The sequence below is a fragment of the Apis cerana genome, linkage group LG6 (assembly GCF_029169275.1).
Source record: "Apis cerana isolate GH-2021 linkage group LG6, AcerK_1.0, whole genome shotgun sequence".
Lineage (NCBI taxonomy): Eukaryota > Metazoa > Arthropoda > Insecta > Hymenoptera > Apidae > Apis > Apis cerana.
The window spans coordinates 15,056,481-15,080,357 of record NC_083857.1 but is presented as its reverse complement, the minus strand read 5'-3'; the positions used below and the strand labels follow the sequence as shown (position 1 = coordinate 15,080,357).

At 23.4% G+C, this 23,877-nt stretch overlaps 4 protein-coding genes across 7 annotated transcripts in view; 1 reads left to right on the top strand and 3 right to left on the bottom strand.

Moving 5' to 3' along the window:
* Window positions 1-21,778, top strand: part of LOC107999721 (thyrotropin-releasing hormone receptor-like) — a 30,832-nt gene extending 9,054 nt beyond the window's left edge. The window contains exons 3-6 of one of the 4 annotated variants that reach the window (XR_009830329.1): window positions 739-844; window positions 1,135-1,729; window positions 20,825-20,970; window positions 21,634-21,778. Coding sequence is in view for 1 of the 4 variants with exons in the window: in XM_017059729.3 (XP_016915218.1) it covers window positions 739-844; window positions 1,135-1,366 (338 nt within the window). In the remaining 3 variants the exon portion in view is untranslated. Of the gene's footprint in view, window positions 1-738; window positions 845-1,134; window positions 1,942-3,344; window positions 3,709-7,386; window positions 8,295-20,824; window positions 20,971-21,633 lie in introns of those variants that run through there. The other 3 variants (XR_009830330.1, XR_003698091.2, XM_017059729.3) reach the window with 3 other exon arrangements.
* LOC133666192 (dynein axonemal heavy chain 1-like) lies at window positions 6,188-10,887 on the bottom strand. Its single transcript, XM_062075871.1, has 8 exons — window positions 10,856-10,887; window positions 10,389-10,797; window positions 8,992-9,218; window positions 8,557-8,799; window positions 7,913-8,026; window positions 7,286-7,541; window positions 6,840-7,002; window positions 6,188-6,569 (listed from the first exon to the last, which is right to left on the bottom strand). The coding sequence occupies exons 1-8, from the start codon at window positions 10,885-10,887 to the stop codon at window positions 6,343-6,345; spliced, it is 1,671 nt and encodes a 556-aa protein (XP_061931855.1). The 3' UTR covers window positions 6,188-6,342.
* On the bottom strand, window positions 11,134-13,038 carry LOC133666315 (dynein axonemal heavy chain 1-like). Its single transcript, XM_062076683.1, has 4 exons — window positions 12,912-13,038; window positions 12,222-12,542; window positions 11,622-11,799; window positions 11,134-11,563 (listed from the first exon to the last, which is right to left on the bottom strand). Exons 1-4 carry the CDS (start codon window positions 13,015-13,017, stop codon window positions 11,398-11,400), a joined length of 771 nt encoding a protein of 256 aa, XP_061932667.1. The 5' UTR covers window positions 13,018-13,038; the 3' UTR covers window positions 11,134-11,397.
* On the bottom strand, window positions 13,553-22,792 carry LOC107999635 (dynein axonemal heavy chain 1). Its single transcript, XM_062075869.1, has 8 exons — window positions 21,651-22,792; window positions 20,823-21,168; window positions 20,196-20,366; window positions 19,609-19,956; window positions 17,572-17,787; window positions 17,059-17,318; window positions 15,868-16,336; window positions 13,553-13,915 (listed from the first exon to the last, which is right to left on the bottom strand). Exons 1-8 carry the CDS (start codon window positions 21,887-21,889, stop codon window positions 13,553-13,555), a joined length of 2,412 nt encoding a protein of 803 aa, XP_061931853.1. The 5' UTR covers window positions 21,890-22,792.
* Between the last annotated feature and the right edge of the window lie 1,085 nt (window positions 22,793-23,877).

Sequence of the window (23,877 nt, the reverse complement as noted above, 5' to 3'; positions counted from 1 at the left end):
TCAAATTTAATTCGATAATCATCAAATGGAAGAAGTTCGTTAAAATTAACATAATGTAGCTTGATTCGATTATTGAACTGTCGGAAAAATGATTGATTGAACTACTAGCTGACTAGTTTTAAAATCGTATTTCATTTCTCTTATAATTTAGTTTTTGATTCTTCGTTGAAAATTTCTTGACAAATATGGACTTTATTGATATACCTTTATTAATTTTTTTAATTTTAAAATTTGTATTTGACTTAAATTATATTTAAATATAACTTTGATTTAATTTATGATAAAACAAATTCAACTTAAATAGATTTGCTAGTTTAATTAAATCTAAATTATTTCAATTTGGAATTGAACTATGAATGATAAATATAGGAAACTAATGGATATAAATTTTGAATTATTGAATTTTTGATTTTTAAATTGTCATTTTTGTTAAATAATATTACAAGAAAAATCAATAATTAGTAATATAATTTAAAATGAAAATAAGATTTTCATTTGATTTTTGTGTTATATTATTGAGAAAAGATAGGTTATCTCCGCATTATAACACTTTTTAACTTTTAATTATTGTTGATAAAACTTCTCAAATTAGCTTAAATTTCAACAGCTATTGCCAACTATATAGAAATAGAAAGTTAAACTATTTAAGTTAAATATTAAATAATATGGTTGCAGGAATTTCTACTAACGTTTTATTGTTGTCTTTCTTGCATTTCCTTTTCTCTCTTTGTGTTACAGATATTAGATCATCGTCGAAAAACCTTGTATCCACAAGAAATCAACAAAACATCACGAAAATGCTGCTTTTAATCAGTACCGTCTTTATTCTTCTCAATTTACCAAGGTAAATAATACGCTCATACCGAACTATCTCTAATTTTTTTATAATTATAAAATTTGAATGAAATATAAATAGTAATATAGGAATATAATTATTCTTATTCTATTCATAATTTTATATTATATTTTTCAAGTATAATATAGAAATAAAGGAAGCTCTTTTTTCTATCACTACTCTAACCTGTTCAATCTGATTTTAATGCATTTCTTTTTATTTCAATTCTCACTCTTATAATTGCAATTTTACAGTTGTTAGCTAAATGTAATTTACATATTTTTTTTTTTATTTTCCAGTTATGTTATACGGTTATGCGTATTCTTCTTTACGCTCGCCCGCAAAAATACACCTGACCTGCTTTGGTGTATACAACAGTTTTTTATGCTTCTTTATTATACCAACTTCAGCATCAATTTTCTATTGTATGCAATGTGTGGTATCACGTTTCGACGTTGTTTACAGCAATTGTTACGCAAAATATTGAAAAGCATGACCAGATATCATTGCAATCCGCAACGATACATATAGAAATTATAGAAACAATTTTTGGACAATCGTACAAGAATCACAATTTCAGAAAGCGTGATATGAATAGTGTCACGTGACTATCATGGCGCTTTAGTCACGTGGTTAAATATACTACTTCAACGATATCTCGCATGTAAAAAGATCACGTCTCAGTCATTTATAACGCTGATTGTATGTAACGTATATAGGTTATGAATAAGAGTTTCTGGAAATATGATAATTATACCGATTTACTCTAAGTACAGTTAGTTTCTTTCAATGTATACTCAGTGAACAATGTATTATTCAGTGATCTCATATTCCAGTAATTGCCGTTTGATTATTTTATGCTATTGAAATAGGAAATAATGAAAAGGAAATAAAGTAAGTACAAATCTCTGAATGCTTGACGATTGTTGGATTAATAGAATAGATTTATTTCATTTGTATAAATGAGAATTATGAAAGGTTATTCATATTGTAGATTAATTTCAAAATTTTGTATGTATAATATGAATGATAGTCGAAGGTTGGAAAAAATTTCATGCGTGATTATTTGTAATGATTTAGATAAATAAAAGACAAATATACTTATGTATATTTATATTTAGATATTTATTTTTAAAAAAAAATTCAAAGTCAGTGAACAAAAGATCATTGCTTATTTTACACTATAACGAATGTTATGCTTTCAAATAGATAATGATCTTACTATTATTATATGTAATTTAATTTCTATATCCATATAAAGAATAAAAAATAAGAATTTTTTAACATATACAGAAATAATTAACTGTTAGAATTATTTCTATTATTATGAATGTTATCTTTTATAATTTCATTCTATATTTAATTGTTCGATATATTTGAAATTGTGTTTAAAATATAAAAAAAATTGAAACTTCAAGAATAATAAAAGCATTTTTGTTATTAATAACGAAACTGATACGATATAAAATACAGAATAACAACGAAAGAAATTCATTTTTAAGAATTTAATATTTTTTTAAAAAAAGAGTGATTAATTATATGTTTGTAAATTTCTAAATTATAAACAAAAACAAATTTTACAAATGAAATATATTTTAAAACATAATAATATTTAATATAATGTAAAATTATTAAAAGTAAAAGAATTTGTTAAAATTTTAATATTTCACTAGTTGATTATATTATTTTAAATTATAAATTGTTTATTTTATATTTATGAATAACATAATTAACAAAATATCGATAAATTTGATAAATAAGATATGAAAATATAATGTATAAGGACAAAAATAAAATAAAACTTGGTGTTTAATCGATGTTTTGAGTCAGATTAATTAAATGTGTGATATATCAATCATTTAATAATATAAAAGCAACAATTTTAAAAATATTTTATTATAAAAAAAATATCATTTCTTTCATCAATCTGATCGAATCAATATCTATTTTAATAAAATTCTATATATTTGTAATATTTGTAATTTTAAAAAGTTTTTAGAGTATTGGATTTCTCTGCTGTTATAAATATAGAGAAATGAATATGGACAAATCGATTTTTTTTATTTTCATTCGATATATTGCATGTATAGGATATTTCTTATGTAAATTCTCTATGATAAGAAAAATTGAAATTAAAAATTTTGTTATTATTTTTTAATCTATGCTTTTATTTTTTATTTCTTATTTAATATGTGAATTATGTAAATCATAATACAATTTCATTTTTTATATTTAATTGTAGAAATTATTTCTATTTTTTAAAATAGAATAATATACATATACTTTTTAGAAATTATAATATAAAAGTTTTTATTGTAAATATTTCAATAATTGTAAAATTTAAATATAAGAATGCAAATACTTTTAAATATAAGATATTCAAAACTAAACATGGAATAATTTGATATACCCAAATCTTAAAATATATATATTTACTATTTATACTATATATATTTATATATTTACTATATATATTTAATATTTAAAATTTTTCGTTTTTTTTTGATAGATGCAAACGATTGATCCTTATATAAAAATTCATATAATATGATCAATTATAAGACACAAGAAGAATATAAAGCGATACAAGAATATTAAATATATTAACTTAACCTAACCTTACTTTCAATGAATTAATTGATTAGATTTCAATAAATATAAGAACATTCGATTCATTGAAAAAAATATAAAATCAATTGCAAAATAGTATTACTGAAAATATGAATAATTGATATTTTTAGAACGTATAATTATAATTAAAATATAAAATTTTAATAATTAATGTTTGAAAAATCATAGATTTTTTTTTTAATATACTTTTATGGAACATTAGAATATTCTAACTTATGTGAAATAAAAACTATTAAATATTATCTATCGTATAATTTATTTATGAAAAACAAAAAAAAATCGTTAAAAAATTAATGATATTGAAGGTATAAAAGCTTGTCATTTCAACACACGATTGGTAAGTACATCAGATTAAAGAATTGAATTTTTTTACTCGTTCATTAAATTGATATCCTATCGTATAATTGTTTAAGATACGTGATTGATGTATTTGATACTTGATGATATTTGTTTATGATATGTTATTTCGTCATTTTTATGAATTGATTTTGGAAATGTATTACAACATATAATATTTTGTTACTACGAATTATTAAATATTATTTCCATTTAAGAAATGTTTTCTCGATTAATACAATTGAAACATCACAAGAAAAAATTTTGTTTTAAAAAAAATTTGATCAATGGTTATTACAGCAGAATTTTAATATGGATGAAAAATCTTTTTTTTTTTCTATTCCAGAAAACTCGTTAAAATTGATTGAATTTGTTAAAGCGAAAAAGAATTTAACATGCCAATTTATTTTTTTAAATATATCTACCTTTACATGTATACATTTAATTGAATTCATTGAATTCGTCACAAATATTTTATGACATTTCAAAAAGAATTTGTCAATTACAAGTGAAAATGATAAAAATGTATAAGTGATGAAAAAAATTTTGAATTCAAAGAAAGGTATGATCAATTAAAATATAAAAAATAATTTAAAAATTAATTTTAAAAATTTATCCAAATTCAACACACATTTTAATTAGCATATAGATAAATTCTTTCTATAAACTTAATTTTGTCTCATTATTAATAAAAAAATAAATTCATATTTTTAAAAATAATTATTTAACAGATATGTTATTTTATAATGAATCTGTACGAGAAATAATTATTTCTCATATACATATTGATATTCTTTTTTTTTTAATTTGTTAAATAAAATTAAATTCTACTTTTATTTTTAAATTACATGTTGCGTTACTTAGTTGCATGAGATATATCGGAATATATACATGGAAATGTATAATGCATATAAGAATTACTGCATATTACTTCAAGGATTTTTAAATTGTCACGTATTATGTTTTATTTTTAAAATAAACAGAGTGTTTTTAAAATCAATATACTTAACTTGTTATACAGGATATTTTTCGTAATTGAGTTAATTTAGAACTTTACAACTTAGAGAACAGATAAAAATTGCATTAGGAAAAATAGTAATAAGTGATGCAGCATATTGTATATGTGCTTTAGAAATAGAAGTATTATTAAAGATTGTAAAATAGTGTTATCAAAAAGCAAAAGAAGTAAAATATATTCTTTACGTAAATATAAATATATATTTAAAAAATATATTTAAAAAATATAAATATATATTCTTTACAGAAAAAAATATAAATATATATTTAATCAAATTAATATTTAATCAAAAATTCACTTTTGTTAATTAAATATTATGCAAATTATTTTTTATTTAAAATATTGCTTGTTATTATTATAACCGTTTGATATTGTAAATATTAAAAAATATTTAATTAGATAGTTTCTGATAGATTCTGTTTTTTATATATTATCTAAATCTACTTAAAAATAAGTTCTTCATTGTTTTATAATTAACAAGACATTTGTTTATAATTAACAAGACTATTTGAAATCGACAAGAATTTTACTTTGTTAAACTATGACAGTATTTTATTATTCTATGATAGAATAATAAATTTATAAAATATAAAATATAAAATATAATATATTATAGAATATAAAATATATTCATTTTAATTTTTTTCTTTGTTCAATTTGCCAATTTATAATTTATAAATGATATACTTAATATCACAAAGGATGTTTTGTAAAGATTAATTCAAACTAATTCTTCAGTTAATATCATTTAAATGTCACTTACCTTTGTCTTCCCCGACGCAGTTGGACCAACGAGCATTAATCCGTGTCTTACTACTGTCGTTTCATATAATTGAATAACTTTTTTCACAAATTCTGCAATTAAAAGACGTAAAGTTTAATGAAACATTTTAAATCCAAACAAAATTCCATTAAAAGATTACACTACTGTGTATTTTTTCAAAAGAATACATTTTTTGAAAAAATATATTATAGATATATATTATATTATAAATTCTATATATTTTATATATTTTTTTTATTTCAAAATTCATTAAGAATATTTTATAAATACTTTGATATTAATTTAAATTTTCTAATCATTTACGTCCTTTTTATGCAAAAGCTACACTTGAAAATTTATTATGCTTTCCATGTAAAGTAGAATTAATTTCAATATTTTTAAATATATTGAATATAAATATGAATATTAATGAAAATGATACAGCAGTGCAATCAAAGAAAAAGTGTTCATTGATAGAGGATAATGATTAATATTTTTTTTTTCTATTTATTCAGATTTAATAAGACCTCTTTAAAATTCGATATAACTGTAGAATTAATTTTAATCTCCTCTCTTTTAATGAATTTGATCATAAAGCCAGAAAAGTAAATCTTTTGATACGTAATACTACTGCAACGAGATCCCTTGTGTTTATAACGTAAACTTAGAGAAAGTATGAATATTATGTTATTACATAATAATTTAAAAAAAGCAAGATAAATAATATGAATATTTCACTGCGGAAATTATTTTTGAAATTTATTTTGTAAAATGGATCAGAAAATTTATTAAAAAGAATAATTCTTTATTAATTAAGAACTTAATTAAAGAATTTAAAAGAAAAAAAATAAGAATTAAAGAAAGCAAATATATACCATCAACATCTTCCAGACCCATTCTCAAACTTGTTGCGCGAATTTCTGCTTCCAAAATTCCATAGTCCACTGGTTTTTCCTCCAAACGAGGAAATAAATCGGATACGATACCTGAATAAAATGAAAGTATATTCTCGTTTTGAATTATTGTAAATTATTATTTTTTTATAACATATAATATGAAATTATTAATTTATAAATTAACGAGAAAAAATAAATTTTGGGAAATTTAATATAATTTAAAATAATAGTTAAAAAATTGTATTAAAAAATACATTTTTTTAATTTAAGAAATATTCAAATTATACAATATATATAACATATATACAATTATACAACAAATAAATATAATGCATAAAAATTATTAAGAAATATACTTACCATTGAATAATATAAGATCGTCTTTTAAAAACTTTGGAACGTTTACATCTTTCAAAGCACGTAAACAAATCTGTTGTTCGTTTAAATCTTTTTGTTCTCTTTTCAAATTTCCCGCCACAGCAATAACTGTTTTCACCGCTCGCATTCCAAAGTCATAATGATCCTGGATAAAAATAAATCAACGCGAATTTCTAAATAATAATTCTATACTTTAATTAATAGCCAAAAATTTTTTGAATTCTACATTAAAAAAATAAACAAATGTAGAATGAAATCTTTTTTTCTAAAAAATGTCATTTCTGAAGAAAAAAAAAATAGTACAGAATTGTATAAATATATCATTAAAGATAAATGTATAAAAAAGATAAATATATAATTAAAGAATTATTTAAATTAAATAAACTTGTAATAAAATTAATTGTCGTAGTAATATCTATATGTTTTACCTGTGTACTTAATTGTTCCGAGCTCAATTTGAATGTCGTTGTTATTTTTCCCGCCAAAGGTTTTGCATCGCAGAAACCATAAGAAAATAATGAAATTTCAGCGATCAATGAATAATCTGGCACCATCATAGCGACTGGACGGAATAGAGCTTTCAAATTGTCCGGTAATTCCGTTCGTCCCGCATAACCAGGATTCATAGTAATGAAAACCGCACAAGATGGCTTCAAAACAATTTCTTCTCCTTCGAAGATGAATCTGAGAAATTTCATTGTTATATTTTATACCAGTGTTTCCCAATCTTTTTTTTTTAAAAGTCATAATTCAAATTTATAATAATCTTTTTTTCTTTATATAAAGTAAACAAAATTAAAAGCAATGAACAATGATTCGTTTGAATTAACACGAGTTAATTGAGTTAAATAACGAGAAAATTTTAATATTCTTGTAAAATATAAAAATATTATTATATTAAAATGAATATGTAAAAATCTTTCAATAAAAATAGCGACCCCTTTTATGAGCCTTTGAATCGCGATTCGTAAATTGAGAATTTACATTTAAATAATTTTAAATCTAATATTTTATAGATATACCAAAATGTGTTGCTTGCTTATTTATGTACTCACTTATCAACCCGCATTTGTTGCGCTTGTTGGATTGTCATAATTTGCTGGGCAATGACGGACAATACTTCGATATCTATCCTATTAAATTCGTCAAAGCACGCCCATGCACCTGCGCTATGAGAATTAATATCAAGAACATGAAAAATTACTATGGAAAATACAAAGAACAAATACAATAAATAATTAAGATTGTAAATAATAATTAATAAATGCAATGCCTGTCAATGCGAAAAATTACATTTTAATTACACGAATGCAATGAAGTTGACATTAATAACCAATTGAAAACTTTCATGAATTTGCTAAAAAAAAAAACCGATATTTTCATTATGAAATTTAATGAAATTTACAATTAATAAATTTCAACGAAACTATATTTATATTATAATAATAATTTTTTCTTATACCTATAAAAAATTATCTATATTTATTTATACCTCATCGATAAATATTGACAGTAATATAATCGATAAAAATTATTCTCATCTGAGAGATAGTGTTATTAATATTCAATAAAAATATATATGTTTAACTCTGTTAAATAATTAACAGAATGAAAAGTAAAAAAAAAAAAAATCGAAAATGCTTTTTAAAACTATCACTTTTGAATCTTGATTTAAAATATTAATCCTGAAAAAAGTTACCTTGAAAGACCTTTGAAGAATTTTCCCATTGACATAAAATCTAATTGATCGGAACAATTGAATACTACACATTGTATGGCAAACGCTTTAGCAAGATCTTTTGTCGTTTCCGTTTTGCCAGTCCCAGCAGGACCAGCCGGTGCACCACCGAACTTCAAGTGCAATGCCCCAGTTAAGGTTAAGTAACATCGATCAGTTAGAGGAGTAATGACTAGTCTTCCAGTATTTCCTAAATACTCGTATCTTTGATAAATATTGATAATTAAACATTTAATATTATTGGATTAATGCCATTATACGAAAGAATATGATGTATAATACATACGTAAGAAAGAGATTAGAAAAGAATAAAAAATTGATATCTTTCTGCATATTTGTTTTCTTGTACACTTATCATTCGCGAAAAATTGCCAATATATATAGTTATTTACATACCCATATTGGAATTCCGCATTTACAGCACGAATCTTTAAATCTGAATCATCTACCCAATAATAGCGGAGCTGTGAGATCCAATTGAAATCGTTTATGTTAGTCACTTTGTCCTTTACTAATTGATACAGAACGTCTCGCGCGTGTACTTCAATCGTTATTACTGCTTCCAGCATTAGTCTCTGGATTTCGGTTTGAGGACTTCGTACTAATTCGCGTAAATCGTCTAACTGTACAATAAATTTTCCATTATTTTATTATATTAAATAATTTGAATGCGAAAAAATAATTAAAAGAATATATATTTTAATTGTTTATAAATGTTTAGAATAAAAATTACTATGAAATAAAAACTTATAATTAAGATCATTTTTGTATACTTTTTTGAATATACTACATAAATTAATAGAAAATTTGGAACTTAAATATTATTAATAATATTTAATCATTTATGTTTATTTGTTAATTTAATAAAATGATCTGATGTTTAATATTAAATTATATTCACCATAAAAAGAAATTTTATAATAAAAAATATATACAAGATAAAAACAATTTCAAATATATTAATGCTTTTGAAATAAATTTAAATTGAAGTATTTTCATATATTCCCATCTTATATAATCACGTGTAAAATTTCAAATATTTCAATTCAAACTTCATCATCATATTTTAATTAATTATGTTAATTAATTAGAAATTAGTTCCTATTAACTTATATAAGTTTTAAAAATAAAATTCATTATACAAGTTTAATTTTGAGACTATTATAAAATACTATTATAAAATTATTACAAAATACTAGTTATAGAAATAAATTTTATTTCCATAATATATTTCATTATTTGTTGTTTATAGTTGCATTTTTATGCAATATTTAAAGTAATTATTTTTTTAAAATGAATTGAAATGAAATAAAGAAGTCATAACACTATTAAATATTAAAAAAATATTTAAAACTTTAATAATTATCACGTAAAGAATTTAGAATAATAGAAATGTACAATAACTATCAAAAATTTTCAAAAGCTGTATTATAATTAATTACTCAAAAAATAAAATGCGAATGATTAATAAAAAAAAGTTTCATATTATTAATCTGTTCTCTTGTATTTAATACAAACTTCATATAATAAAAAATACTCATCAAACATATAATTATGAATCCTATTAATAAGTATCATTACTTAACATTTTTGATTTATGATATTCCATTTATATCCCAGAGAAGTTATTATAAAAGGAGCAAAGAAGTGGAAAATTTAAATCAAGATAAAATTAAACCAAATAATAAAAATAAATTATAAAAACGTCTCTTTCTATATTTCCATAAACATTCCATTCCCTATGTTAATCTAAAAAAAAAAAAATTGAAATTAAAATAAAAAGTGTGTCTTACATTTCCCAGTAGCACTTGATAATAATCATCAAGTTTTTTCTTATTGATCGCATTCTCCACTTGTGCAGCCCAATAAGTTTGGCCACAGCAAAGTGTCACTTGTCCCGGCCACATATAAACCCATACTTTCCTTGGAGTTTCATGGATGACTTTTAATGCTTTGCGAATGATCTCCTTAATGGTATTACGCATCACTTTCTCGAGATCACCCAGCCAAAACTCAACACTTCTCTCCGGATACATCGGTGGATCAAATACCACCTCTTCACCTTCCGCAGAGTACATTCGGGTAATTTGTAGATCTTCTTCGAATCTTACTCTGTATATATTCTCGAAACACTTTCTGAGATGTGGCTGTACCGTTTGTACGATCTTCGCATGGGACAAAATCTCCAATAGTTCCTCGTCGCTGAGGAAATAAAATCGGGGGAAAATCTTTCGTTTTATTTCCAGATAATTGGATAAACCTTTTTGTACAACTTCCAGGAGACTTAAACATTCTTGAAGGCTTTCAAGCAGATTTTCATCAGGGCATATTTTGATAATCTGTTGTGAAAATGTTTTTAAATTAAATCAGATTGGATTAAAGATTCAAGTACCTCAAAATTAATCTATATTTAAATGATAGAAATTTTGGAAGTTTTTGTAATTTTCAATTATATTTATTCTCGAAAATAAATTACTTTTTAAGTATATGTGAAGTTATTTACTAATTTTTTGAATGAACAATTTTATCCATAATTAATTTAATCTGAAAAATTGGTAATTTATTATCGAAATTTATTATTATCATTATGGAAAATATATTTATAAATATTTTATAGGATAAAAATAAATATTTTATACTACAATACCTATTCAATTGATAAATCGCTTAATTATTTATATTAATATCATGAATTTCAATGATTTAAATTACATGATGAAATAATCTGTATATATGTATTCATAATTGATCAAATATTTCAATTTTCAATCGTATTAAATATCGCACAATAGAATATATGTTTCATATGATAGAATATATTAAAATTAAAATTACGTAAGGATTTTCATAAGCATTTTTCATGATTCGTCTCCAGTTTCGCTCCATGGCGTTGTATTTCCTTGTTTCCAAAGGTAACTGAACTTTAATATCTTCCGAAGTAAATATTGGTTCCAGATACATCCACTCTCTATAAAAATCAAGTTTCTTATCATCAAAACAAACAAATCATTCCATATGATTCTCACCTTTGTACTTCTATCCATAGATAAAGAACTTTTTGTGTCAAATTTAACTTCCTCTCCCATTCATTGATCTCGTCCTCAAAGGCAGTCTTCAGTGGACTGTATGCAAGCTGTTGCACGTTAAGAATATGATGATCTAGCATCATCAATATTTCCTCCGCGACCTTTATTATATACGTTCCTGCAAAAACATAGAATTGTTTAATAAAAAAAAAAATTATCCAAAGATTGCAATTGGAAAATTTCGATTCAAATGATGTAATTATAATTTTATTTTTCCTTGTAACTTTTTCTTACAAATTTTCAAATTACATTTATTACACCTCTTATAGGGATGATTGATTAAAAATTGTGAAAAAAATTATTAGATTTGAAATTGATACAAGGAATTCGAAATTAAGAGTTATGATATAATAATTAAAAACTGGATAATCTAAGTCTTTGAATGATCTTATTTAAAAACTTGTCTATTATCTAGAATAAAAAGTTAGTAAAAATTAAATAAAGGAAAAGAAATATGATATATATAAAATGTATTTCGTTAGATGAAGAACAATAAACACTGATTAAGTTCATTTGTGAAAAGATATTACGTGTATTTACCGGTAGTTTTGTATGGAAGAGTCTCAAAAACAATCGTTTCCCATTCTTCGATCATTTTATTCAATGTTCGTTCTGTAGCATATTCTTTGGCCGCTGTATCGGCGACCATTTTCACCAATTCCTCAAACTCTTTAATACCGAGAATTAACAGGCTTTTAAATGTTATGGTGGGTTTAAGAGCCATTAATATTCCAGTTTGCGCGCTCAATTGCTCAAAATGGCGATCCTTCATTCCTGGCTCTCTGAGAGCTTGTATCAGAGGTATAAACGGTTTGAATTCATCTATTTGATCCCTTATCATAATTGCAACTGCCTGCACCTCTGCGTTTAGAAAAAAAGAAAATTATTTAAAAATATCTATTATAAATTATTTAAAAAAATATCACGAAACTTGAGCAAAACTTTTTTTCATCAATTATGAAATATGTATTAAAAAAATTCTAAAAAATATAGGAAAAGCTTGTTCATCAAGTTGATTGAATAAATTCAATAGATTCGTGTAAACGTATTTAAGAAATATTTTCTTAATATTTTTTAAATTCTCCTTTTATATAATTGTGCAAGTTGTAAAATGTAACTATTAATATGATATGTAACGTAACAATTTAACATCATTTCACAAACTATATATATTTTTAAATCGAGATTCTGCAACAACTTTCATTGATAATCATCAAATTATTAGATTACTTGGAAATTCTTGGAATGTTCTAATTGCTCGTGTTATTTGCCGATACATATCAGCAACAAGACCTTCAATTTGAAGGCCGTCAACATTCATTAAAGGATTATCCATCCATATGTCGTACCATTTGAGCCAATCTATAAATAACAAAGAATTAACTCCATAAGAATTATCTTTAGCTTTTAATAATTTTTTACAAATATTTTTAGGAAATTTTAATCATTTTCGAAAAATGAAAATTCTGATAACACCATTGTTTTAAATGAAATTTAATTTTTTGTATTCTATTCTTAGAGGAATAAAAAGAAATTCAAATTAACATTAAAGTTTTTCTTTGATTCATACTTTTATAGAAAATATAATTACAACTTTTATTTCTACTGTGAAAAGTTCTCAGTTCTAAAAATTTTATAGACAAAAGATAAATGTGTGTGTGTGTGTGTGTGTGTGTGTGTGTGTGTGTGTGTGTGTGTGTGTGTTATAATCTTAAATTTGTATTAGAATACAATTTATGAATTTATTAATTTCAATTATTTTTTACTCTTTACTCAATTACTTTATACTCAATTTTTACTTTTTACTCAATTATTTTTCACTATACTTCACTATAATTTATATCTCTGAAAAAAACGCTATTAAAATGAATTTAATAAAATAAAAATGGACAAATAATTGGATGCTTACCCGAAGCCGTGATCCATAAGTTTTTGTAAGGTTCGAATTCTTTTATGAGTTTATTTAGGTGTTCGAAGGGCACTACTTTTAGGCCAAATAATTTTTGTCGTTCGTTGAGCAATAAACCATTTTCTCGACACTCGAGCATAATCTTCCATATCCGCTTCACATCTAAAGCTATCTCGTGGATACGGGAGACATCGGTTTGAAGAGCAATGTTCGCCACATTGCTCACCAAAAAGTCTATTTTTTCCAACAGTAAGATCTCATCCTGTAATTGGATCTTATGGAATTTTTCTTGCTCTTCTATAAATCGTTCGTTCGTTTCCTGAATCTAGTTAAATTTTTTGATAGTTATTTCGACGTGTTAAATCTTGAATATAATTTAAAATTTAATAAATTTTGAAATAAAAAGTGATTTATATACATAAATTAACATTATTTATTTCTATTCCTGAGTATCAAAATTTCTTTGTATCTTGTATATTATTTTATAATAATTTGCAAGTAACTGTGTAATCTTGTTTTTTATAATATTATAATGTTTTATAATATTATAAAATATACAAATATAATGGAAAAAAGGAAACTAGAGAATTCTATTTTCAGAATGAATAAAAATTTTCACGGTACGCTTCACGTATTATGTAAATATATCAGAAAATATGGAGTTTTAAATGTAGTTTTATGAACCTCTCGAGACAACTTCCAATATCACCTATGAGGCATAAAATATATATACACTCATGATATTCTATGATACGTAAAAATATAACATTTATTTTATTATTATTATTTTAGCCTATTTTATATAAAATTGTACAGAGAACAGCAATTAAAAATTTATTTTTAGTAAATATTTGCTATTTTTATGTTATAATGTAATACATCTTATTTAATTATCAAAAATATTTTTGATATATTTCACATTATACACGTTGTTAAGATATTCGGTTATTTTTGAAAAAATAATGTAAATTGAGAAGCAATTTATTTTAGAAGCACTTGTATGTATGCAATCGATCGACCGATAGCTCGCTTAATTGCTAGGCGTTTATTAACAAGGTTAATGAAAAATTACAATTAAATCGTTTCTAATTTAAAATTTAAGTCTTATTTGTTACTCTTACGTATCAATTTTTGTTTTCGATATGACTCGATGCTCTTTTTTTTTTACTTATTATTCTTTCTTATATTAACTTTACGTTCGATATATAAAAGAAGAACTGATTTCTAGGTTAACCAAATCGACTAAATATGTTTTATTATAGGGATTAAATTTCCATTTTACTAATATGTAAGATATATTTATCATATGGTAAATGTATCCAAAAATTGGAATTTAAATTGTTTATTATCATAGACAGTATTGAAATTTAATTAGTAATTAAATTTAATTTTGTTGTAGGTCAGAACTCGGAATTTTCTTTGTATTTTTCCAAACGTGGAAAAGAACAATGAGCATTGCATTATTTGAGTGAATATTTAATTATAAAGGATTCGCAGAACTCTTTTATTTAATTAGCAATCTTATCAAAGTACGAGAAAAGTAATTATTGGGTTTTGCTTACTTAGTGATGCTTCTTACTATTTGACCTAAATAAAGAAAAAAGTAAACCATTTAAAAGTGGTTTGTAAGTAGAAAATATAATTGTATTTTATTGTTAATCATTATGAAAAAACAATTTATCAATTTTTTTTCCATTTCGTATGAAATATTTGTATCACAAAATCGTTCAAATTAAAAAAAATTTTTGCCAAGAAATTTTTCATTACGAACATATACATATTTCAAGAATAAAGCAGTTGAAATATTTAACGCGATGTTCACATAAAATATACATATTTATTGTAGCAAATAAAGTTGTAATTCGTGAAAATATATGTTGCAACATTAATAGAGGATATTAAAATGATTAAAAATTAAAAGATTAAAAAGACTAAAAAATGAAATTTTAATATTTAAAACTTTGAATAAATAAGTATATAAGAATATTTTTTAAAATATACGATATATTTTAGATATTGGAAGTTTTTGAAATTATGCAGATTTATATTAAAATATTTCAAATTCGTGGCAATTTAATTAATTTAATAACGAAAAAATTAATACTATATTTAAATGAACAGTTAAAATTTTAATTTATCAATTATTACCTTATTATTTCTAATTTTCATAAATTATAAACATTATTTTCAGCTAATATTTTAATACCAAAAAAATTAATTTATTAATAAATGAATTTTAATCAAATCTGACTTTTTAATTTACAACAAATATTTTACCTCTTTCTCAATTTGAAAAGGCGATCCAATCACTTCCCATTTCGCTTGAAAATCATCATCGGATATATTCCAAAGAAAACTATCCAGAATATCATAATCTATTTTCAATTTATCCATCTTTTCTTCGAGATCCTGTACTCGAAGTGGTATAGTTTCCATCCAATCCCGTATTTCGAATATGTGCTCGATACTTTGTGGCACTTCCTTCAATTTGTATCTTATCTGCCTATATTCATCCAGGATATCATCGATTTCCTTTCGTATCTTTTCCGTGAGCATAATGAGCAATGATTTAGCACATTCTGTGCGTTTGTTTATAAGAAATTCTTTCAAGGGATAAACATTCACTACAAACGCACCAATGGTAATAAAACTCGGTAAAGTAACTTGGAGATTCTGTTTCATCGTGATATGAAATGAAATTTCCTCTTTTATCTCAGCCGTAGTAAGTTCTTCTTCCTTGTATTCCCTTCAAAATGGAATTTCATTTAATCTCGATGAATAAATCAACTGCGTCTTTTGACCTCGTAGGTTATTTGACGCATTTTGCTTGACAATAGGAATAAAAATGCATTTAATTAAGCATAAAAATGATCAAAATAATCAAAATTCATTATAGATATTAGCTATACTATTATTATTACTTAGTATGGATATTAAGTCTACTATTGTATTTAGATGGTCCAATTTATTGGGATATTTCTTAACTTCGAGTTATCAATATTTATTTTTGTGAATCTGATAAATAGTTGAAAATAATATATATGTATACATTTAAATTTATACGTAAAATATAATATTTGAAAAAAATATTAAAAATATTAAAAAAACTATGATAGATATAGTTATAATAGCACATATCTATCAATCTCTGTTTTGATTCACTGATTCCCTCTGGTGGATTTCTATCGATCATATATTTATTCAGTCGGTAATGTTGACAAGAAAAGTTAAGATATTCATTATTACATTTATTTAATAAAAATAAAAATTAAGATTTAAAATTAATTTTAATTTTTAAGTACGATTTTGATGATTAAATTGATTTTTTTGATCGATTATAATTTTAATTTTTATATAAATAAAAATAAAGATAAAGAATATATATTATTTGATTATTATAAAAATAAATCATTTTTTACTATTTTAAGTTTAAAAAAGTTTAAGGAACTTTGTAATGAATATACTCACTCAATGTATTTGGCCACGTTGAGATTGAAGAATAATTGATATCGACTGAATTCTTTTGCGTAAGCTTTTAAAGGTATTACAGATTTCTTATATGCTTTTTTCAACGATTCACGAACTTTGCATACCTGATCTTCGAGCAGACCAACGGAGCTTAGATATAGGTGAATAGGAAATTTTAACTTCGGAAGTAGAAAAGGATGTATTTGCCTGATTTGATGACAGGCAGTAAGTGCGTTATCATATAAAGTAATGATACTTTCCTTGAAAAAAAAAAAAGAAACGAAGAAAGATTTATGAATGAGAGGTTTTTAATTTTAAGATAATTTATCAAGATATTTATCTTGATAATCTTGATATATCTCTTTTAAAAGAATAAAGAAAATATTATGATAAAAATATTTTAAAAAAATCCCATTAAATTCTAAAACTAATATATTGATATATTCATTTAAATTAATAATAAAGAAATAAAAAAAAATCATTGTTAATTAATACGAACGAAAATACACTTACGAGAAATTTCTCAGGATTTGTTGAGTAAAATGCTTTATGCTCATCCATTTGAAGGTCAAGGAGAAAAATAGGCATGCCAGCGGGAGAAAACTGGGTATTAATAAGATCATCTCCCCAAACAAATGATTCATCTACATGTAAGACACATAGTGCTGGAATTTCCAGAATATTTCTATAGAACTTGATCGAATCTTCTACCAAAACTCGTAGCGCATACTAATTATAAGGAGATTATAAATAATTAATTTCATTATATAAATAAAATTATGTAAAAATGAAATGTATCCTACAACTTATAATTTAAGTTACTAATAATATAGTTAACAAATTATTGTGTAAAATGCACTTGATATTTTATATTTTTTTAATTTTCTTTTAACTGGAATTTATTCAACTGAAAAAAATAACAATGTTTGTAAAAATACGATTGTCTATTATTTTTTTTTTTTTTTTTTTACGCTACGATAGACATCATCCTTTGTAAACTTTGTAAGGCTTCACTTAGACTTCATTTAGATACGCATGAAAAAACACTATCTAAAAGAAATCTAAAGCACATTATTTAAAGTATCTATTAAATTTAATATATATTACATTTTATCATCTGACAGAATTATTTAAGATAGTTATAAAAATAATATCATAATTCAAAATACTGAAATATTTTACTTTTAAAATCAAAATATTAAAACCAAGATATTAGAATTATAAAAGAATGGCATCTTTGCATTGTTAAATGTTGAAATAATTAATTCTCTACTATAATAAAAATCTATTTCCTGAAAAATTTATCTTTATTAGTTATATCAATCGAGCATCGATTTATTCATAATATATAAAATAAAAAATATAATCAAAATAAAGTTGTATAAAATAAAATCATTATATATCTAATAATAATAATATTTCTTTCTCAATGTTCAACATAGTTATATTCGTAAGCCAAACCTACGCTATTTGTGTCAACACTGTCAATAGAAGCATCATTTTCCAGTTCGTCGCGTCAATGACTTTCGAAACGGGCTCTCTCGGGTAAAAATTTTATTTTCGTGAATAAAAAGATAACACAGAGTAAGATATGTAACATCGTTGACACGTTATAGTGATTATCATATATGTCGATCAAAATTGATTTTAATTTTGTTCAAACTGATATATACACGATATTATATCATTAACAAAATCTATTCACTTCAGGAGATTTCATCCTTTTTTTCTTCCTTATATAATTTTTTTTATACAATAATCACAAGTTATTCAACTCTTAAGAAGAATACAATTTATCTCTAAAAAAAACTTTGGCTTAACTTATACATATTAATAAAAGAAAATCGACGAAAAGAATTATTTATTTCATTCGTGTTTTCGTGCTTTTTTGCTTTTTAAATTGTTATTTTAATTGTTGATTGATCGTTATTAATTTTGTGAATTGTTTTATGCAATTTAAAACATTTTCTAAAATGACCTGTAAGTGAAATTGTAACTTTGAAATGATTGCAATAAAAAAAAAATTTCATTAAACGAAATCAAATAAAAAAATTTTGAAAAACACGATATTTAATGAAATTTTTTAGAAATGAATATTTGACTTAAAAGAAAATTAATTTTAACAAAACTTTTTATTTTTTGAAAAGAAAAAAATATTTTTTCTTTCTCTTATATATTATAAATTATTTATTTTTTTCTATTTCTTATTTATATGAATAATTTAAGATATTTAAGATTTTTTTAAAATTTAAGATACAGAAGAAAGAAAAAATAGCAATATGTATATGTACATATTTTTCTGTAATTTTATACATGCTAGTTAGTCTTGTAAATAAAAGTCGAAGAAAAATGATATTATTTATATCTTTTTTTATCATCATAAAAAGTTAATTAAAAGAAACTTTTTCCAGTTTTTAAAAAAAATAAAACAAAATTTATATCTATATATAATATATAATAGACATATATTACAAATATTATAAAGGAAAACATAATAATATTATATTATTTTAGATTAACTGTTTATTTTGACTGTATTTGTATACCTACCTGCATACGAAGATTAGTGAGATTCATGAAACGTTTCAATTTCATTATGTCATACACGCTGTGGTCCTTTTGTTCGAGATTAAACCATCCTTTTCCAAGATCTCGAAGACACATTCTAACTGATTGTGTAATTTTTTCTAACCATGGTTCTTTCAAATATTTAATAACTGTGATGGTAGCCTGTATTTGCAAATCTTCGAATTCTTTTAACCTTATTTGTTTTCCGTATGAAGTGGCGAATAAATTCATAGATGCAGCTTGTTTACATTCTACTACAATACATTTCATTGCACTGTATACTTCTTCGTGAACATACAATGTTATCCAGTGAGTGTATCTTTTAATTTTCTAGATAGAAATATTATTATTTTTAATATTTATACATATACTGAGTAAACGTTTTTAAGATTATCATTTCGATAAAAGTTAGGTTATCGTAAATTTATAAAATTTTATTCACATTTACTTATATTTCTATTTTTAGTAAAAGTGAGAAATGCAAATATTTTTATTCAAAGTAATTATTAATTCAACATGATTAATTCAAAATGATATTAGGTTCTCGTGGAAGCATTATTAACGGTTACCAGAAAGTTTTTCATGCCCGTATCAAATTTTCCTTTTTTCGGCACTTTCATAGGTTCAACTTCGGGTATCCATGTGATGAATTTAAACATTTCTGGATTCGTTTGTATCATTTTTCTCCACATGAGATCACACATTGTGCGTTGATAGTCCAAGGAAATTTCATCGATCAACTAAAATAGAAACAATTATGATACAATACAATGGTACAATATTATATTAATAGAAAATTTATATATTAACCTTTATTATGTTTACTATAAAATTAAAAAAATATTTAAATTATTCTTAAATATTTTCTTTTTATATCAAATTTCATTTAAAAAAACTTTTTACGTACATGCATTATATTTTTGTATTTGTATTTAGTATTGAATTTTTGATTCATCTGAATCAAACGAATAATAGTATCTATTTGTTTTTCATCCAACTTGGTCATACCATCCATTTGCATGCAGTCCAAATAAAAATTATATCTACATATAAACATATTTAGAATAAATATTGAAAAAAAAAATTACGATTTAAAAATTCATCGAGACTAATATTTAATGATAGCTTTAATTTTTATTTCTACTATGATACGTCGAAATAAATAAATCTCTAATCGTGAACAAAAATTACTTTACAGAAGCTTCAGCGATTTTTCTTTGTTCGACAGCCGTCACCACTCTCTTTGCGTAAAGTTTAGAATCTTCGTTGATAATTCTGGGATCTTCAGCAAAGAATCGAATATAAATTCTCGGTATCTCGAATTCCCGCTTTGTACCGTCAAGTGTGAGTATACTCCATAATTTTTTATTATAATCATAATCAAAAACAGCGGCTTTAGTCCAAATGAAGAGATTATTTAAGAATTCGTCATCGAGATGGAATATTTCGTCTTCGGATCGATATCTTGGTACGAAAACGCTGGCTGGCAACGGATAACGCTTTTCATCAATGAAACCCAAGTTTATCCAATCTTCTATTGTTCTGTAACAAATATGAAAATCGATGCATATGACGTGGTGTATTATTTCAAAGTATATATTATTATAGATATTCGCTGATATTCAATGGCAAATAATTTTAAGAGATCGATTCATCTCGAAACTGTATTGTATTGTATTAATCGAAATTTATTGTAAATGAGATTTTAATACTTTCATTTACGGTCTATTTAAATTATTTAAATTTAACTAAAATTTTAATAATTGAATTTATTAAATTTTATTTATCGAAATTTGTTGCAGATTATACAACAATATAATAATATAATAATAAGTTATGTAAACAGTTTATATAACTTTTTATTTTATCACCTATCATCTATCATTTGTTATTGTTTTTTAAATCCATTATTAATTATTTCAAGGAGACGTTTAGAGAATAGAAAGGAATCTTGACATTTTGGCAAAATTTTACTAAATAAACAATTCAAATAATTCTATGTTACAGCATTTTTGCTCGCATACCTGCAATCGTAATCTTCGTCGTCAAAAATTTCCAAAGGCAGAAAATGTGCGATACTAAACAAACCATATTTCTCGTCGTAGGACAACAGAGATACTAAGGCGGATGGAGGCAACATTTCTTTTGGTATAATGTTAATACTTGCTAAAGTATCCTGAATTTTTATATGTTTGTACAATCTTCGTCTCCTTTCCATCTCAACATTTCGTGGACACTGCTTCGGCGCCACATCTTGTTCCATTTGTACTTTGGGAATGAAGGTCTCCGCAGGAAATATCTGTTCCACAAATATTTGATATTTTTTTTTTATGTGTAAAGTTAAATATAAAGATCATAGAATTTTAATACAAACAAATTCTCACATTTATCGATTTCATGAAAAACATTTCTTTTTTTTTTTTACGAATTTTCATTGAAACTTTAGATAATTTCTCTTCAAATGGAATAATTGGAATTAATTCTAAGGAAATAATTTCAATAACATGAAATAAAGAATTTATGAGTAAAATTTCTTATTTTTTGCATTATTGTTATTTGAAAGAAAAATTATAATTAAAAAATGGAGAATATTTTTTCTGTTTTATAGAAAAAACAAAAATTAATTAATTAATACTTTGAAATAAAATATTCTCATCATAGAATGAATTTTATTTCTTTTTTTTTTTGCGATATTTTTTCAAATTTAATTGATAAATAATAAAAAATTGCTAAAAAAATTTCATAAGATATCAAAAAAAAAATTAAATTTGTATCATTCTTATTTTATTTTAACTCATTTCGACAACTTAGAGAATCTTACAATCTCTTCAAATATTTTTTAATGCTCACAATTGATCGATCCAGGGGAAAACTCATCCATCTTTTAGCTTCACCAAGGAAATTATATGATTCTTCATCCAGTAATTTTCTAATGCAGACGCTATGTTGCTCGGTGGCAACTTGCCATGCAAGTTTTGCTCTTCTTGGTGCAATTGGTATAAGAACTACTTCCGGCGTAACAGGATTTTCCGTAGTTCCTATACGTGTTATTTTATTTTCATATATAGTTAAAATATATAAAAATATTGCAGATAAAAAAATGTGTTACAATAAAAATATATATTTTTGGATAAATTTAAGAATTTAAATAAATAAATTTTTAGTCATTTTAATTTACCTGTTACGATTTCGGAATAATAACCTCTTCTTTTTATTGTTTGTTTCTCCATATTTATAACTTTCGATATAATCTATCTTACTTTTAAAAATAAAATTATATTTTTACAATTTATGTACACATTAACTTTCTAAGTATTAAAATAATAAAATGTTTATTCTTCGATTAGTATTAAAAATAATAAAATACGTAATATATGACATTTTTGATATTCATTATGAATGTGAACTTGTCTATTGCATTTATCGATATTTTTATTACAATTGTTTTCAAGAAACAAATTAATCGTGATAATTTTGTATCCAAAAAGTCATTGTTGATGATTTCACTCTATTTGCACTATATCAGACAAAATACAAATGTAACGTGCGATAATTTTTCATATTATTAAAATTTTAAAATTATCTCATTATATGTTATATGCGATTATATCGATTCAGTGAAAATGATTATCGAATTATCGAGCACGTTCCTTTTTGATTCGATAATCGAAATCTCAATGTAGTCATTTAGTGTCAATAATTATTATTTAAGTGTATAATTTTTCCTTGATATGTGTTTTGTCTGTTACGTAAATTTACATTTATAATTATTCTTTATCGTCCGTACATTATGCAATTAATTTCTTTATTTTAATTATTTGGTTAAATATTTTTTTTTCTTTATTAATTTACTTGATAGAAATTGATGTTAGAATTACAGCTTATATTATGATTATATTATGATTTATATATTTTTTAAAATGAAATTTTAGATATTTGATTATTGTCTTATTTTAATTTAATCGATTTTAAACATTTATTTGAAAATTTTTTGTTTAGCTAATTATTAATCTGTTTTTGAAAGCAAAAAAATTTCAATGTAGATTTTTTAACCGTGCGTAATTGGAATTCATAATTAAAACGTATTATAAATATTATTAAATACTTCGATTTAAAATAAAGTGCAATTCAACCAATCAAGAAATTGCTAAAATCCAAGCACAAGATGAATCAATGCGCATTATAGTGCGCATAACCTAGTCTAGAATTGGAAATTGTGGCGTTGACATGTGTTTCTCCGGCTGAGATTCG